The 18491-nt window shown below is 38.7% G+C and overlaps 1 protein-coding gene across 1 annotated transcript in view; it reads left to right on the forward strand.

Annotated features, from left to right (window-relative positions):
* The first annotated feature begins 6259 nt into the window (after positions 1–6259).
* KCNK2 (potassium two pore domain channel subfamily K member 2) overlaps positions 6260–18491 on the forward strand; it is a 197112-nt gene continuing 184880 nt past the window's right edge. The window contains exon 1 of the mRNA XM_040446465.1: positions 6260–6671. Within this exon, the coding sequence (XP_040302399.1) occupies positions 6638–6671 (34 nt within the window). The 5' untranslated portion in view covers positions 6260–6637. The remainder of the gene's footprint in view (positions 6672–18491) is intronic.

Genomic DNA, 18491 nt, shown 5'->3' on the forward strand with positions numbered 1-18491 from the left:
TGTTTCATGGTTGACTCATCAATACTTAAGAAGTTCTATCGCCTGGTCCCTTTGGCAGCTTTGGGGAAGCCAGATCCCTCTCCATGAGATACATACTTCTGAATTCTCAGCCTGGAAACAGTGGGAGGAACCAGGGACTCCGGACGTGTTGCTTGTTTGGCCTCAGATATGAAATCATGCTTCAGACTCCTAGATTCATCAGCAGCTGAGATGGAGGAAGTTGCTGAGGGTCTGGGAAACAGGTAGGGCCAAGAGAATATAGATAGGAGCATAAGATGTATATAATGCAACACAAATTTTGTATCCAGACACAGTAATAGTATCAACATAATATACAGTATAATGCATTCTCAGATTTCTGCATTGAAGGAGGGGAAAAAAGATATATATAAGCTTAAATGGAATAGAATTTAGAAATATGGTGAGCTTTGGAATGGGTGTTTGTATTTGCTAAAATCCAAGTAAGTCTGAAAAGGGAGTAATGAAGATGTATTTAGGAGACTTGGCTCAGGAAGCTAAAGAAAACTACTTTTATCTCTACTCCCCTCTTCTGCCCTTGACAAATCTTGCCATCAAATCGTGTTCCACTTGCAGTCAAATCATGTTTATCTGGAAATAGACAAGAGTGTCCTCCAAAAGTGTCCAAGAATCAGATGCCTAGGAAGAGATGTCTTCCCAAGCAAAAGAAATAGTTAGGTCTTTGGATTTCAAATATCTTCACTCCAGGCTGACTATAGAAGTAAACAAAAAGAGGTAAGAAGCCAACAATGCAAGTGGAGAAGCTGAATCAATAAACTTGAATTCCAGAAAACTGCAGTGTGGATAATCATCTTCCAAGTAAATAAAACTGAGTATCGTAAGTGCTCAATTGTAAATCTATTTTCTAGATGCCATAGAAAGAGATCTGTATATGAAAAAGTGCATTCCAGAAATCAACAATGTGGGGGATCAAAATAAAATTATTAGACCAATACACTTATAACAGAAAGTTATTATGTAAGGAAGTATCATGGATAAGTTGATTTAAAAATTTTTTTTAATGTTTATTTATTTTTGAGAGAGACAGAGACAGAATGCAAGTGCATTAGGGGCAGAGAGAGAGGGAGACACAGAAGCAGAAGCAGGCTCCAGGCTCCGAGCTGTCAGCACAGAGCCCGACCCGGGGCTTAAACTCACGAGGTGTGAGATCATGACCTGAGCTGAAGTCAGATGCTCAACTGACTGAGCCACCCAGGTGCCCCTGGATAAGTTGATTTTAAAAATAAGGGGTACATGGGGCACGTGGGTGGCTCAGTCAGTTGAGCATCTGACTTCAGCTCAGGTCATGATCTTGCACTCTGTGAGTTCGAGCCCCATGTCGGGCTCTGTGCTGACAGCTCGGAGCCTGGAGCCTGCTTCAGATTCTGTGTCTCCTTCTCTCTCTGCCCCTCTGCCTCTCGTTCTCTGTCGCTCTCTCTCAAAAATAAATAAACCTTTAAAAAAATTTTTTTAAATAAATAAAAATAAAGGGCAATTAACTTTGGAGTGAGATTCTGGAAGTACCCATTAGACTTCCATACAGAATATGATGAATACAAACTCTTGAAACACAAGCTTTCAGGAGATAAAAATATCTTTGGGAGCCCTGTAACTGTGTGTTTGGTACTCTAGAATGATTCAGTCATTTATGTGTTAGTTATTTATACTCTAATTGCAAGTCATTTGTTCTAATTTGTTAATGTAGGCCCTGAATACATGAATTTGGAGAGGCTCTTTAAGATAGATAAAGATTGCCCAATGGAAATAAAACCTCTACATCTAGAATTGCAAACTAGTGGCCTGTGGGGGTAAATCATGCCTGAAGATATTTTTCAAAAGGTTTTAAAAATCAGGACATTTGCATAACATTTTAATATATGGCCACACTAGGTGTTCAGTCTTGCAAGGCTAAAAGTGTTGGCCGAGAAGTGTCTACTGGCTGGAAGGGTCCTCACCTTGATGCAAGTGTACCCTCGATGCTGGGTACTCTCCCGTTTCCTCACTCCCACTATGTCCATGCTAATCATTCTTGTCTTCTGTAGGCAACTGCATTTGTAACTCCTCTCCTACTCAAATAGCTGTCTTCAAGAAAATTACTCCAGAGAGATGTCACCCAAGTGTTCAGATTTCAACTTGTTATCAGTGTTTGCTGACTTTGGTTTCACCATGCTCGGTGGTTTTATTTGGCTTTTCTGTGCTCCTCATTGCTGTCTCTGGCCATACCTCCAACTCTTCCTCTGATACAGGTGCCATTTTGATGTGTTGCCTTTTCTTTCTTGGGACACTTTACACCTACTCTAATTGGTTTGGTTTCCTTCCTCTTCCTTGGTACTGAAAGTGAACTCTACAACTCCTACAGGTTGAGGCACCCTGATATCCATCCAAGTGACTAAGTATGACTGACTTGTTACTTTCAGTGTGCCTGTGATAGATGGATTGCACAGATGGCCCCAATTTTCAATGCGTTCCTGTACCCACATCCTTTGGCAGTGGATGTCCCCCAACACCAAGTCCATGCTTGCCTTGTATCTTGCTTTGGCCAATGTGACCTTAACAAGGTGACCTAAACAGAGCCTTTAAAAATGCACTTGTACATTTCCACTTCCTTTCTTGCCTCCGATTGCCTTGAAAACATACTCAAGTTGGCCTGAGAACATATCTAGGCTAGCCTCGTAGGGGGACACAAAATATATGTACAAGTGAGGACATGAGGAGATCTCACTTGTCCCAGCTGAAGCTGAAGCTATTCCATATCAGCCTGCAGTCAACTGGCCCTAAAACACATTAAAGAACCCAGCCAAGATCACAGAGCCACTTACCTGACTTGACTTGCAGCTGATGCACCAATGAGCCCAGATGAGACCAACATTGTCATGCTCAACTATACAATAGTTAACAATAATAAATGCCTAGTGTTTTAAGCCACCGAGTTGTGGAGTAGGTGTGGTACACAGCAATGGCTAACTGATACAGTGTCCCAGTCGGTGAGATTTGTGCTGAATTTACGATGTAGTCTTCTCATGAAGAATGAGCCTATGAGGTGCCTGGGTGGTTCAGTTGGTTGAGTGTCCAACAGCATGGAGTCCACTTCAGATCCTCTGGACCTCTGCCCCTCCCCTTCTCATGCTTTCTCTCTCAAAAATAAATAAAATGTTTTTAAAAATGAGCCTATGGGAAGAGCTTGAGTAGTTACACACTTAATATGCTAAGAAAAAAATATTCTTACTATATTTTGAAGTTGCTCAGAAACAAAAAAAAAATAGAAAATAGTTGAAGGGTTGCTTTGGGATCGGCTGTTTTGATTCGGGAAAATGTAAACATGTCTCATCTAAAAGTTGAACACGTTCTGGAGACATTCAAACCCAATGTTTGTGTTGTAAATGGCATTCCAAACCCATTTCTACATAGGTAGGGGACCTTGGGCTGACATACAGAAGAAATTTCCCAACAAACCATTGCATTCACTGTAACTTTGAGGTCTCTATGCAGAAATGTGAGTAGAAATAAGTGCATTGGGGACCGCAGAAGGTTTGGCAGTGTATTTTAGATGCTTATCTGAGCCACACAAGTTAGGAATCTGGGATGGAAATCTCCTAAGAATAACCATTCTCACGAAATTTCCAATCCCTCTTGTTTTTGGCAGAATTTTAAATTCCGTGGAAGTGGCTCATGTCGCAAGACTTCTGTGTGGTGCTGGCCAGCACCAGGAAGAAGAACGGCCCAGGAAAGGAAAACCAAACCAATGTGGCTGCATGTTTTCACGCCTTTGAAAAGGTTTGGGTTTGGCTCGAACCAAGAAAGAGCACTTGGGGTTTTTATTTTCTGCCAACTCCTTCAAATACCATTCACCTGACTCATGAAGCTTTGAACATCAGGAAGAAACAAGGGACTGAATAAATTCTCAATGTTCCTCGTGTTCAAACATACTTTGAATGAGACTTCTTACTGGGAGAAGAGACAGAGTACAGAATACCAGTGGGGCAAGATGTACTCATACCATAAAGTCTTTGCTGGCGTGGAGTGGTAAAGCAATTTGTTCATCAGTCAGTTCATTATGTGACAGGAATGTAGGTGATACCATAGTGCACAAGACGTAGTTTCTCCCTTGAGATAGCTCATGTGGTCACATAAGGGGGGACAAACCTGGACCAAAATCATCTTGTCCATTCTGATATTTCACTGGAATGTTAAAATCTGGTAATGCACATCATTTGTGTTTTTGACAATAATTTTGCTATTTTACTATTGCACATGCTGATTCCACTGTCTGGAACGTCCTACCACCTGTTGCCTGCTTAGCAAATTCCAATCATCTCCCAAACGCAGCTCAGACATCAACCTTTATCTTGCCAAACATAATTAACAACTCCCTCATCTTTGCTACCTCTCTGCTTTGTACAAATTTCTATTAATGCATTTAACATACAAACTTGTGTTCTTAGCATGGTGCCTGGGGGCAGAGTAGGTGTTTGATAAACGGAAATGGGTTGCACAATACGCCACTATACAAGCTTTCTTTTCCAAAATACAAAAGCCCTCAATCAACATTGGCCTCTTCCTTATCTCCTAACCCCATGCTCATCAACCATTCATCATTCCCAACTTCACTTTGATCACTGCAGCTTCCACACACCTTCTCTGACCTCCAGGTCACTGTGTCAACCTTCTCACATGCAAACATAAAAGATCAGCAGGTGCTCATGCATTAGTACTTTTCCACCAATGGGTCTAATTCTAAGGTGCTGATTTAAGGGGATCTTAACTTCTGGACTCTGGCAACATTTAGGGCACTGAATTATTGGACATCTAATAACAGGGTAATATTTGGATTTGAAACATAGAAAGTCTTTCCTGTGAAGTTAAAACAGGATAAGGATAATCTGATTTCGTTTATTTTTCAAGTTGCCAGTGGCTGGGTACTTCATCAGATTACAGCATGAGACGGCACTAATGAAGCAAAGGTCAGAGTTCATATCTCTGCCTGGTTCGGTTAGCGTTGTTATTTTTCACATTTCCCTTCCATTCTCAGCCAAGTCTCCAGCAAATTAAAGCAACTGTGCAATGGGGTTCCGGAAAAGAGCGGCCAGGAGGGGCAGAAACCCACTTTTATTTCTGGAAAGTCAACTGAAAGTGTACATGCTATTCATGCGTGTGCGTGTGTGTGTTTGTGCCCAGGAGGGGCATCTGGGGGCTATGCACAAATCTAAGTGTCTGCCTATCTAATATCTGTCTCTCAAACGATTTGAAAATCATTCATTGTTTTAGTCAGATGCAAGGATTATGTTACTCGAATACTGGTATTTAATGTACATTATCACATTTGTTATCATATCAAAACCAGATGTTGAAAATTTGGGCTAGAAATTCCATGATACAGATTGCATTACCTCAGGGTCACCCTACCACCTAATGTTCACTGCTCAGCTGTATTTTGTTATGGCTTTAATAGAGCAATAATGTGTTTCCACAAGTCTTAGTCTGGTATTAGATGACATGTGGGCTAATTTTGGTGGGTTGAGCAGACTGGTAGGGGGTTATACAAACCAGAGCAATTTGCTTTCCCAACAGTAAGAAAATACATGAAGAATTGTTGCTAATAGTTAAGGCATCTCTCTCTCTCTCTCTCTCTCTCCTTACCTCCCCTCTTCTCTCTCTTACCCTTTCATTATTTCTCTTTGGCTCCTTTATTTAAAAAAAAAAAAAAGCTCTTGTCATTTTTGCTGTCTCCAAATGTCCCTCAAACTTCTTCCAGAAGCAGAATCTACCTCCAATTACTAACTTTCTTATCTCAGCAAAAGCTATTTGAAAACTTCCTCTTAATTGCCTTTCTCACATTGCTTCTGTAACTGATAAAATTAAAGCAAGCAAGCTCAGAAAACTGATAGCATTCTCAATTTTAAAAAATTATAATCAATGCAATTTAGATAAGGTTAAAAAGAAAGGAAGAAAGAAAAGTCTACGTGGAAGCAAGCCAACGATTCATCTGTTTGCATTAATAAGTTCCAGCAATGGTACCACAGGCACGGAAAGCCTGTTTGCCACTGCACTTAGCAAGCACATGAGCTTAAAAATAAACTTTGACAATGTAGATCTCTTTGTCCTTTCAGGAATGGAAAACATTATGTACTTCAAAGCATACTAAGCCTGATTTTAAAATATAGTTGGGATATTGTTACCGTGGCAATTGGGAGGGTCTGTAGGCTGCACACAGTACATGGATGCTTCGTGTGCAATAGTCCTCAAGCCACAGACTAGTGAGAATACACAACGCTGGCAATTTTAATATGCTCCTTCATAGGGCAGAAACGTCTGTCTTCTAAGCTCCCTGGAGCAACTGGGATATAGTTCCTCATTTCAATCAGGGAATTTCTTCCTGAACCAAACTGCGAAAACAGAGTATTTGAGTAGCACGTTTCACTTGCAGCGTTTGTTCATTTTGGAGTGTTTTTGGACAGGAAATTGATCTACAGGGTAACATTCACACAAGAAAGGAAACAGTATGGGACGATGGCTTGTTAGTACAAGTGACTCTGTTTTGGAAATTACGGATGAGAAACCTTGGTGGAAGAACGGCATTAAAGATCAAAAGCATGATGACTCCTGATGAGAACATCCCCAAATGATGAACCCGCAAGCAAAAAGGAACTTCTACTGTAAGTATCTCAGCAATAATCAAGTATCTCGTTTGTTTTTAAATTTTCTAGAGTATGTGGAGTAGATTTCCAAGCAAGTGTTTGATGTAGGGAGTCTTCATAGACAAGTCTATAATTAAACTCATTGGGTGGTTCCAACAGAGGGTTAGTTACTGGAATTTTTTCCATGACCTTGCAACACTGAAATAAACTGCATGCTCATGTGGACATGTTTTACATAATAGGCATGTTATATCAGGCTTTTATTGTGTGATGTATTAACTCTGGCAATGCAAAGTTGATGAACATAAGTACCTACACATTCCATTACGTTTGGACTCTGGTCGTTTAAACTGTCTTTGCTTAGGTTTCATGTTATGGCTAATCCTGTAATCAATATTTCCATATATAGATTGACACATGTTATATACAATTTACCTGGAATATTAGTTATTTTCTCAGTGAATCTTATTTGTTTACTAGGGAAGAGGTTTACTAGGGAAATGGGGAGGAAAAACTATGATAGTTTACACTCAAACTTGGGAACTAAGACACTTTTTTTCTTCTTACATTTCCATATTTATTCAGTTCGAAGTTTTGTGTGAATATCGTTTAGATGTCTCTATATAAGATTTCTCACTCCATGGGAACAGTGTTGTGGTCTTAGAAATGTGAAGCAAGTTCATCGACACCATAACCCTGTGTAAATATAAATACAGCTAAGTCGTTCTTCAGTGCCTAGCAGAGCACATACTTAACAGTTTTTGAACGTGCAATATATGCTGGTGTTGGGTAATAGGACAAATGTCTTGATTGTAATCATTTCATATCAGGATTCCAATTTATTAACTTATCCATGAATATGATTGAATTCTGTTTAACAAGGAACTGCATAATAATGAGGTTACATTGCATTACCGTTTTCACTAAGGAATTTCTTTAAAAATCAAATTTCTAATTGATTGCTATTCTTGGTTGTTTCTCTTTTGAATACAATGAGTTTGTTGAACTCATTGTTTATTTGAAGACATAGAAAGTTTTTGGAGCAACTCACTATACAAAATATCAGCTAATTTCCAATCAGTACGTAATTTCCATGTGTTACTTTGTAGCATGGGAACTTGTAATTAGCTATTTCGGAGCCCCCTCTGCTGAAGATTGGTGGGTAAGCTAAACCACTGGCCAAGCCCCCAAATGGGGGAGATCATCTTTTTAGGTGTAAGGATCATGAAAATAAACTGAGAAGCAAGTGGATGAAGAGACTCTTGGAGTCAAACCGAGTGTTCCTGGAGTGACAGGAGAGAAGCAAAAATACAGAGAAAGGCACTGAGTGGGAGAGAGCCGGAGAGGTAAGGCAGATTTATTAGAGGTGCTATCTCTATCTCCTCTGAGGCCAGAAAACGCTGTTCTGGTACTCAAATTCTGTTCTAGATCACCTGCCATAGATACTTGTGAAACTGAACACATGTCCTTCTGCTAGTACATGTAACAGGAATGCTGTACGGGTGATTTTACCACATCTTACTAGAAGTGGTGGTGGGATGATTTGGGTAGGAACTGACAGGAACCGTAACTTAGCAAGAGTTATCATCAAGGTAAATTTTTGGGATAATCATATGTAACATTTGGATAAGCTTAAATTTTCCCATTAACAGTTCAGTTCTGTCTCCTACTTAAAGGTGTATCTTACATGTAATTTATACATGCAGATCTATCAGAATATAATTCTAATTAGAATAAGATATTCTACAGGAATCATTTGGAAGTTCTCTTACACTTTTTTCAGGGTAAAATCATCTGGATTGATTATGTAGAATTCTGGGACCTCAATCAAGAAATGATGCAACATTAGAGAAGTCCTAAGGGATTTGGTTATTTAACAAAAGCCAAGTCCATAATGTATGGTAGAATGATTAAGATTTTGAGGATTACCTTCAAAAGGAAAATGTAGGTTTAGAGCCCCTCCACCCTCCAGCAAGCTCAGAATATAGTTACGGATGACAAATGATAACTTGAATTTTTACGGCACATTAATTTTTTTCTAGTTAGTTATTTGACATCAGAAAGATTTACAGCCAGAACTGTTCAAGATTTGCTGTATCAAGAGAAATGACCTCCCTGTCACTGGTGATATGATATAGACAAGGAGATTTAAAATGGAGGGGGGATGCAAGTATTTTGAGTCAGACAAATGTTTATTAGAATTCCGGATCCACTACTTATAAACTGTGTGAGAAATTTACTTAAACTCTAAGTTTCTGATTCCTTATATATAATATGGAGTTAATTCTTCCCTCTTAGAATTACTACTATAAAGATTAAATGAGATAATCTGTGCCCATGGCTTGGCCTATAGCAAGTGTACAAAAAAATGGCTAAGCTGTATGAACTTTGGGGACCTTTCTGACTATGTAGTTCTAGTAATTCTAGCTGTTTAAAATAATCTAAATTCCTCAGTTGTGCTAAATGCTACCCAAAGATGTGACTCAATAGAAATATCTCTTCTTCACTTCACGGGGTCCTAATATAAGAAAAATTATTAAACAGAGCTACTACAAGTGCGGTGAAAGAATAAGGCAATCAGAATCTATGAATTGAAAATTATTAATTTTTTTTAGATGTTTTAGATGTATTAGGTGGCAAAAATCAACTTGACCATTCTACTGTCTCAATGATTAATACAGTGGAAACACTGGATTGGCTATCACTATTCATTTCCTCTTCCATCTGTGTCTAATCATCTTAGGAAACCCACTAGAATCAGCAAAATCATTCTCAGCAGAAATGGTTTTCTGAGAGTTTAAGGACTGAAAATTTTTTCATCTTCAAGATATTTTCTATCACATTTCTATAGTTCCTGCAAAAGCCAAATTTTTATGTGGACGGTGTATTTTGATAATTTAATTTATTGTGTTTATTTGTTACATGCGCACAGCACTTCCCAGGACCATCATTCTTATACTACTGCTTAAACTGGCTTAAGCAATGTTTTACACATCACAGATATGAAATAACAATCTAGCTGTCAGATTTACTATATGGAAACTTACTATGTATCTGGGAGAGTATCAGCAGTGGCTATCAAGAAAAATATTATCTTGTATCTATATAGTGTCATTGTCCTTTCAAGACATTTCCACATATATTATTTTATTTGTTCTCACCCTTGAAATAGAAAGGGATGCTACATTTACTTCATCTGCTGTATAATATGAATAAAAAGCAGAATTAAGCAAAATAGTCTATGGAGAATGTTGAAGATACAGCAATGAGACTCTGCGTCTAGCATAATTTGTCTAATGGTTTTATGACAATCTGATTTTTATCCAGAAATATGTGATTCACCTGCTTCTTTCATGCTGTAATAGGAGCCTTAAACTTGAGCAATAATTAACACTTACCTTGCATTGTGCCTTCCCAGACACCAACCAACCAGGAACACACACAAAACAGATACAGTGCAACTAGGTTCAACCTCAGTCAGGTGTGCAGAAAAGCCTGAATGTCTAGAATTCTCTGTCTTGCCCACTACTAATATATCTTAGGTATTTCAAGAGAGTGAAGGTATTTATATTTACCCGTTTAAACTTTCTATTTTACAAAGGAGTCAAGGCCACAGCTGTGCTCTTGGCAACCTTACTTGGCTGAAATGATATGGATCTGGACAATTGTATTGTATATATTATTGGAAGTTCTCTTAAGGATTAGAGGGTTTTTTGATATCATGTGCATGAACGCTTTTTCAGGGTAGAATCGTCTGGATTTATTATGTAGAATTCTGAGGCCTCAATCAAGAATTGATGCAACATTAGAGAAGTCCTAAGACATTTGATTATTTAAAGATATTGGTATATATCATTATATACCATTATAATTGGTTTAACCAATTAACGAAGTGACGTCAGGTTAAACTCTGCTCCATGGTTCCTCAAAGGCTGGTAAACTACATCTTATAGGTATAGATTTCAAGACTCTGGGCATAGTTATATCTGTTGATTTGAGCCTAGTAATCAGATGTCTTCCCGGGTATAACTGAAGACTTTAGCCAACAGGAACCACCATTTATAGGTACAAGAGAAAAACAGAAAACTATATAGCAGCGGGGTCCAACTATCTCACACAAGTTAACCACTAGGTGTTTCTGAAATGCAACATGTTGGGTTTTTTTTCACATTCGTAGCTTCATCTGTTGCAATACTCTTCCAGCCTGGTTCCTAATTTCTTTTCACTTAAAAGGTTAACATTGCCACAAGTTCTGCACAGTACTTTTGGTTGGTGCTATTTCATGAAAATGTAGGCTTAAAGAAGAAATTGTAGAGTAGAGAGCTTTGACGCACTTGAATTGAATAGAACGGAGCTTAGAGAAGCCCTTGTTCTGGGTGAGCGTTGCTCAGACACTATTATCCTGATTATTCCTTCCTCCTGTGAGAGAGACGTCCTCTAAGTTAGATTAAGTGCAGCAGACCTAATAGAGGTGTGATTACAGGTCATTACATGGTATGATGCCAAAGGTTTTTGTTTCCATCGTGCTGTTTTCCTCCTTTGGAAACCCGAGGTGAGGAGGGGCCAAGATGGCAGAACAGCATGGAAGTTTTTTTATTGCGTCTCTCCTCCCTGAAACCTGAGGTGAGAGGTCAAGATGAATCAAAAAGACAGTCGTGTGCAAAAGCCACCAGTTTCTTTTCACGCCTTGACAATTTCGAGTTCTGAGTAGTGTAGTCCTGAAAAAGTTCTTGCTTCTTTCCCTTCCTGTTTTTAAGATTTGTTTTATTTTTGAGAAAGGATTCTCACTCCTTCAGGATGAGACAGCCTGCTCTCTGAACACAGATTTGAGGGTTGTATATATTTTTGAAATTATTTAAAAATCCATGTAAAGTAAAATTCACTAATTTTTGTGTGTGTGGTTCTGTGAGTTTTGACAAATGTATAGTCATGTAACCACCACCAGAATCAAGATAAAGAACAGCTCTTTCACCCCCAAAATATTCTCTTATACTCCCTCCACGTCTAGGTCCTGGGACCACTTATTTGTTGTCTCTATAGTGTTGCCTTTTCCAGGATGTGATATAAGTGAAATTATATAGCTTACAACCTTTTGAGTCTGGTGTCTTTCACTTAGCAGAATACATTTGTGATGCATCTGTGTTGTAGTGTTTACCGATATTTTTTTTTTCTCTTTATTGCTGAGCAGTATTTTGTTGTAGCAGTTTGTTGATTTATTCAACCATGAAGAACACTCAAGCGGTTTCCAGTTTTGGGTGATTATGAGCAATGTTGCTCTACATGTAATATGTTTGAAGCACAGGTTTTGTGTGCATGTAAGTTTCCATTTCTCTAGGGTAAATGAATAACTAGGTGTGGGGTTGCAGAGCATATGGTAAGTGTACATTTAACTAGAAGAAACTCCTAAACTGTTTTCCAGAGTGACTTTACCATTTTGCATTCCTTCTAGCAACATATGAGATTCATCGTTACTCTGCCTCCTTGTGAGCACTTGGTATTGTCAGCTTGTTTGTTTGTGTTCGTTTGTTAGCCATTCTAATAAATGTGTAACGGCATCTCCTTGTGTTTTAGGACATTGAGCATCTTTTCATATGCTTGTGATCTGAATGTCCTGCTTGGTGACAAGCATTCAAATCTTTTGTCCATTTTTTACTGGACATTTGTTTTCTTATTTTGGGGGTTGAGACTTCTTTTTAAATTATGGGTATAAATTCTTTGTTCGATTTATGATTTGAAGATATTTTCCACACTCTGCCTTTCATTTTCTTAACCATTTCTTATAGAGAAAAAGGTTTTAGTTATGACAAGGTCAACTGATTCATTTTTTTTTCTCTTATGGGTCAAGTCCTTGGTGTTGTATCTAATGATTCTTTTTCTAAAGTAATTCATGAATATTTTCTCTTGTGTTTTCTTTTTTCATAAGATGGTAATTTTATGTTTTACATTTAGGCCCTGGGTCCACTTTCAGTTAACATTTTTTATAAAGTAAGAGGTGTGGATGGAGGCATGTATGTGTATTTTGCATGCAAATGTCCAATTGTTTCAGCGCTATTCATGGAAAAGACTATCTTTTATTCATAAAATTGTATTTGTACTTGTGTGTTAAAAGTCAGTTCAGTAGGAGCACCTGGTTGGCTCAGTGGCCACGCGTCTGACTCAGCTCAGGTCATGATCTCATGGTTTGTGAGGTTGAGCCCCGCGTCAGCCTCTGTGCCAACAGCAGGGAAACTGCTTGGGATTCTCTCTCTCCCTCTCTTTCTGCCCATCCTCCACTCATGTGCGCTCACTCTCTCTCTCTCTCTCTGTCTCTCAAAACAAAGAAATAAACTTAAAAAAATAATAATAAAATAGATTTTAAAAACAGCTCAGGGGCGCCTGGGTGGCTCAGTCGGTTAAGCAACTGACTTAGGCTTAGGTCATGATCTTGCAGTCTGTGAGTTTGAGTTCGATTCCCTTGTCAGGCTCTGTGCTGACAGCCCAGAGCCTGAAGGCTGCTTCAGATTCTGGGTCTCCCTCTCTGTGCCACTCCCCTGCTCATGCCCACCCCCCTTCTCTCAAAAGTAAATAAACATTTTTTTAAAAAATTTTTTTAATGTTTTATTTATTTTTGAGACAGGGAGAGACAGAGCATGAACAGGGGAGGGTCAGAGAGAGGGAGACACAGAATCTGAAACAGGCTCCAGGCTCTGAGCTGTCAGCACAGAGCCTGACGCGGGGCTTGAACTCACGGACCATGAGATCATGACCTGAGCCAAAGTCGGACGCTCAACCAACTGAGCCACCCAGGCGCCCCAACATTTTTTTTTTAAAGTCAGTTCACTATATTTTTCTAAGCTTATTTCTGGACTCTCTATTTTGTCCCATTAGTTTATGTATGCATACTTTCACTAATACCATACTTCACAGTACATTACGAAATCACGTAGTTTGAGTTCCTCTAAATCTGTCCTTTCTCAGGGTTTTTCTACAGACTTTGCTTTTCAATATACAACTTAAAATCAGCTTGGAGCGCCCAGGTGTTAAGCATCAGAGTTAAGCATCCAACTCTTGATTTCGGCTCAGGTCACGATCTCACAGTTGTGGGGTCAAACCTGGCATTGGGCTCCATGTTGGGCCCTGAGCTGGGTGTGGAGCCTGCTTAAGATTCTCTCCCTCTCCCTTTGACCCTCCCCTGTCCACATGTGCTCTGTCGCTCAAGAATAAAATACAATCATAAGTAAATAAGTAAACAAACAAACGAATAAATAAATAAATAATCAGCTTGGCAATATCTACAAAAACCCTGCTGGGGTTTCGATTGGGCTAAGTGTTAAACCTACAGATAAATTTGGGTAAAGTTGATATCTTCCTACTATTTGACCCATATAATCTATTTAGCTTGGCTTCGTTTCTATCCTCCGTATTATAGTTTGTGTCATATAGATTCTGCACAGTTTTGTTAGATTCATACTTGGGCATTTCGTTTTTTGGAGCTATTGTAAATGATACTTCAAAAAATTTGTTTCTAATTTTCATTGCTAGTATATAGATATATGTTATATCATGGACAAAGAGATTGTATATGCGTATGAAGATATTTGTAGAGAAGGCCTACAAACCAACATGAATATGCCTAACAACCAAGTAGAGAAAAGCCTAACACACACACAGGAAAGAAAGTATAAAGTAAATACAAGTGACTCTTTTTTTTTTTTTTAATGTTTATTTTTGTGAGTGATAGATAAAGAGAGACAGAGCACAATTGGTGCAAAGAGAGAGAGAGACACAGATGGAGAAGCAGGCTCCACGCTGCGGGTTGTCCGAACAGAGCCCGATGTGGGGCTCGAACTCACAAACTTGTGAGATCGTGACCTGAGCCGAAACCAAGGTTCGGACACTTAACCAACTGAGCCACCCTTGTACCCCAACACAAACCACTATTAAATATAAAATGAAGCTCAATTTCACATGCACAAAGAGAAAGGGAAAACATTTGGGAAATCATATGGGAAATATTTTGATATGTATGTTATCAAAGGTGTAAGAAAACAGATGCTTTTATAAATTACTGGTGACTGTTAAAATTGGTATAACCTTTATGGAAAACACTTTTTTTTTTTAAATATTTTTTTTTCAACGTTTATTTATTTTTGGGACAGAGAGAGACAGAGCATGAACGGGGGAGGGGCAGAGAGAGAGGGAGACACAGAATCGGAAACAGGCTCCAGGCTCCGAGCCATCAGCCCAGAGCCCGACGCGGGGCTCGAAATCACGGACCGCGAGATCGTGACCTGGCTGAAGTCGGAAGCTTAACCGACTGCGCCACCCAGGCGCCCCTGGAAAACACTTTTTAATGTTTATGAATATTACTGATGTACATAATCCCAGACCTAGCAATTCTGCTCCTAGTTCATTCTACACGTGTCGATGGATAATGTCATATGTCTAAGGGTATTTACTGCAGTGTTTCTTTATAGCAAAACATGGTAATGTAAATGTCCATTATCACGGATGTGGTGAAAGAAATTATTGTGTGCACACATTGTTGTATAGTTGTGGGGAAAATAATAAAACAGTGTAATACGCACTCATGTAGAGTGTCTCAATAATATCATAATGTAAACTTCTCATTAGAATATAACCTTCATAACTAACCTGAATGCTCCATGGGTGCAGAATTTTTTCCCCTTTAACTCACTGCTGTACCTAGAACAATACTGTACATATTAGAACTCAACAAAGGAGGTGAAAGATGTCTATTAGGTCATTGGACATATGACTCTTGAGTTGGAGATAAAAATTCAGAATTGTTAGCTAAATCCATAGATGAAGCTGAGAAAGTTGTGGTAAGGTAATGTGTTGAGAAGGGGCTGAGCATTTGTTACTGGCAGGATCAATTTGTAAGGGGTCGATGGAGAAAGAAGAGACAAAAAGGAAGCTGAGAATGAGCCACACCATAGGTGGTGATCTAGGGGAAAATGGTATTTGGAGCCAAAAGAAGGACTTTTAAGAGAACAGTCAATGCGTTTATACCTTTAAAAATAAAAACAAGGGGCGCCTGGGTGGCTCAGTAGGTTAAGCACCTGACTTCAGCTCAGGTCATGATCTCACGGTCTGTGAGTTTGAGCCCCGCGTCGGGCTCTGTGCTGACAGCTCAGAGCCTGGAGCCTGCTTTGGATTCTGTGTCTTCCCCTCTCTGTCTGCTCCTGCCCCCACTCACACTCTGTCTCTCTCTCTTTATTTTTTTAAATAAAAATTAAAAAAAAAAAAAAGAAATGTAAAAGATAAACGTGAAACATTTTATACAGTGAAGAAGCTCTCAGGACTCATAGGGCTATGTCTTTGGTTCATGATATAGAACCAATCTTAAAAGGCTACTATTAGCTAAAAAAAATGGGATGATTTGAGCAGGATACTAATTGCAATGAACTGAAATCCATCAAATGTTTAAATCCAGGAGATCATAATGATAAGAAAACAATTAACTGGAGATACAGGGAAGGCCTATTTAAAAGTGGCAGGTAAGCTGAAATTGAGGGCTAAGTAGGAAATAAGTGGTGAAGGTAACAGGAAACATGTATGCACCCAGCCAGAGGATGAGAAGAACTCAGTCCTGTGTGGCTGGAAGCCCATGAGTGAAAGGGAGAGAGGTTCAAAATGAGGTTGGAAAAATATTCAGGGCCGGTCACTCAGGAACATATAGTCATGCTGAGGGCTTGATCTTGCATTAGAAATGAGGTAGAAAGTTCTTGAAAAGTTTTATGCAGGGGAGGGACATGATCAAAGTTGCAGCTTTTCTTTTTTAATTTTTTAAATGTTTATTTATTTTTGAGGTAGAGACAGAGTGTGAGCCGGGAAGGGACAGAGAGAGAGAGAGAGAGAGAGAGAGAGAGAGAGAATCCAAAGCAGGCTCCAGGATCTGTGCTGTCAGCTCAGTTGAAGTTTTAAAAGATCACTTTGACTGCTACAGGGCCCGTGAATTAGAGGAGGTCAAAACAAAATCAGAGAGAGAGGGAGAGTTAGGGGCTCCTACTCTCCTGCTCACGCTCTCTCAAAAATAATAAACATTAAAATTGCTTACTTTCAGTTTGGTTTTACTTTTTTTTTTTTTTTGAAACAAAGTATAGACTGTCCAAAAGATGGGTTGCAAGACTGTGTTTCTTACTGTGCTCTTATAGAGACCAAAAAAAAAAAAAAAAAAAAGCCCCATTTCTATGTAAAAAGGAGCTATTTCTCCCCTTGAGAAACATCCACATGCAGGGCTGATACTGAGTTGAGATGCCCAGTTGTTAATGGCTAGTGCTCATATGTTGGTGCATCTGTCCTGATTGGTCGGTGCTGATGAACTCATGTTTGTCAAATACTAAAAACTCACTCTGCTCGGGTCATAAAATTATATTTCCAATTGTCTTTTGGAACATTTCAATTTGCCTATATGGTTGGGATTAGAAGTTGACAATAGGCAGCATTTAGACATGCCACATACAGTCCTACAGTCCTTTTGAGGAGCAGGGAAGGAAGATTGTTAAAGAAATTTCTCTTAGAGACGTTGCAGGTCATCTCTTGTAGTCTCTGTTTCTCAGTACGCTTGAATATTCTGCATGGAGAACACAGCAGCTGATTTGCCTCTTTTATGCTTTTCTTCTTTGATACATTATTGCTTTGTTTTAAAAAGGAGACCACAATTTCTTACCATACTTTATTAAGAAAAAAATCCAGGAGAATTTTATTCAACATGAGTTATCGTAGATCTATTGGTTAAATTTCATGGTATTAACTGTCTTTTTCTCCCTTGTTGAATGAGTGTGCATTTTCTATCATTTCCTACCATTTCCATCATTGGTACTTTATTAGATGCCCTTCGGAAGTGTGATGTTTGGGATATGTTCAGTGGGGGCATTCTATAAGGACGGTTTTCTGCTAAGAACTGTTAATAACGTTTGAGACCCGATTTATTGAATAAGTGTATCAAACTTAGAAAAATTATTAATAATCAGAGATAAAGTGTGACTTACAAAGATTCTCAGGCTGCTTTTCTTAGGTGGCTTGTAAATTGGTGAAAACCTAGTGACAACACTTACTTTCTTGTGGGGGCTCTTATATCATCTCAGAAGCCAACTTCAAAAGAGGGATTCCAAAACTATTTTCAGCATTAATACCTTTAGATCGCAATGATTTTCCAATGTGATTATTTCAGGCTGGAACTCATTTGGATGTGTGAATTCTAAAAAAAAAAAAAAAAAGTGCTTTATGCTTTATTGTTTGATCCCACTACATACACTCACACAAACTATTGGAATTAATGAATCTCCAATTACAGGCGTCTGGCTAGCTCAGTTGGTAGAGTGTGATCTTGAGATTGTTCAAGACCCACATTGGGCATAGGGCTTACTTAGAAAAAAAAAAAAAAAAGAATCTCCAATTAAACTGTCATTCATAGAGTATACCTTTTAATTTCCTTTTAGAATTCTTCTGGCCTGCCTAACTCTAACTTTCTAGTATAAACAAACACATTTCAATAGTGATGACGAGACTGAATCATTTTGTTAGTTTTAAGTGACCCAAATTTATTTTTAAAATCACAGAATGTATATTTTCTTTGGTAGATGATAGCTAGATATTGGTTATCAAGAACATATTTTGTAACTTTGCAGTAACTGCCATCTGTGTTTGGACAGTGAAACACTTATGCTCCAGAGAGTTATACGAAGTGAGTATGATTCTCGGCCTATTCTCAACCTGAATGTTTAAGAAATATCATTTAATTTTCCTACAAAGGGAATTTCACTTTTATTTCAAGTTCTCCATTTTACTTGGTAGAAATTTCATCCTGGGTGAACTTGGGGCTTCTTCCTCAGA

This window comes from Herpailurus yagouaroundi, unplaced genomic scaffold (genome assembly GCF_014898765.1).
Source record: "Herpailurus yagouaroundi ecotype Mexico unplaced genomic scaffold, PumYag 195, whole genome shotgun sequence".
Lineage (NCBI taxonomy): Eukaryota > Metazoa > Chordata > Mammalia > Carnivora > Felidae > Herpailurus > Herpailurus yagouaroundi.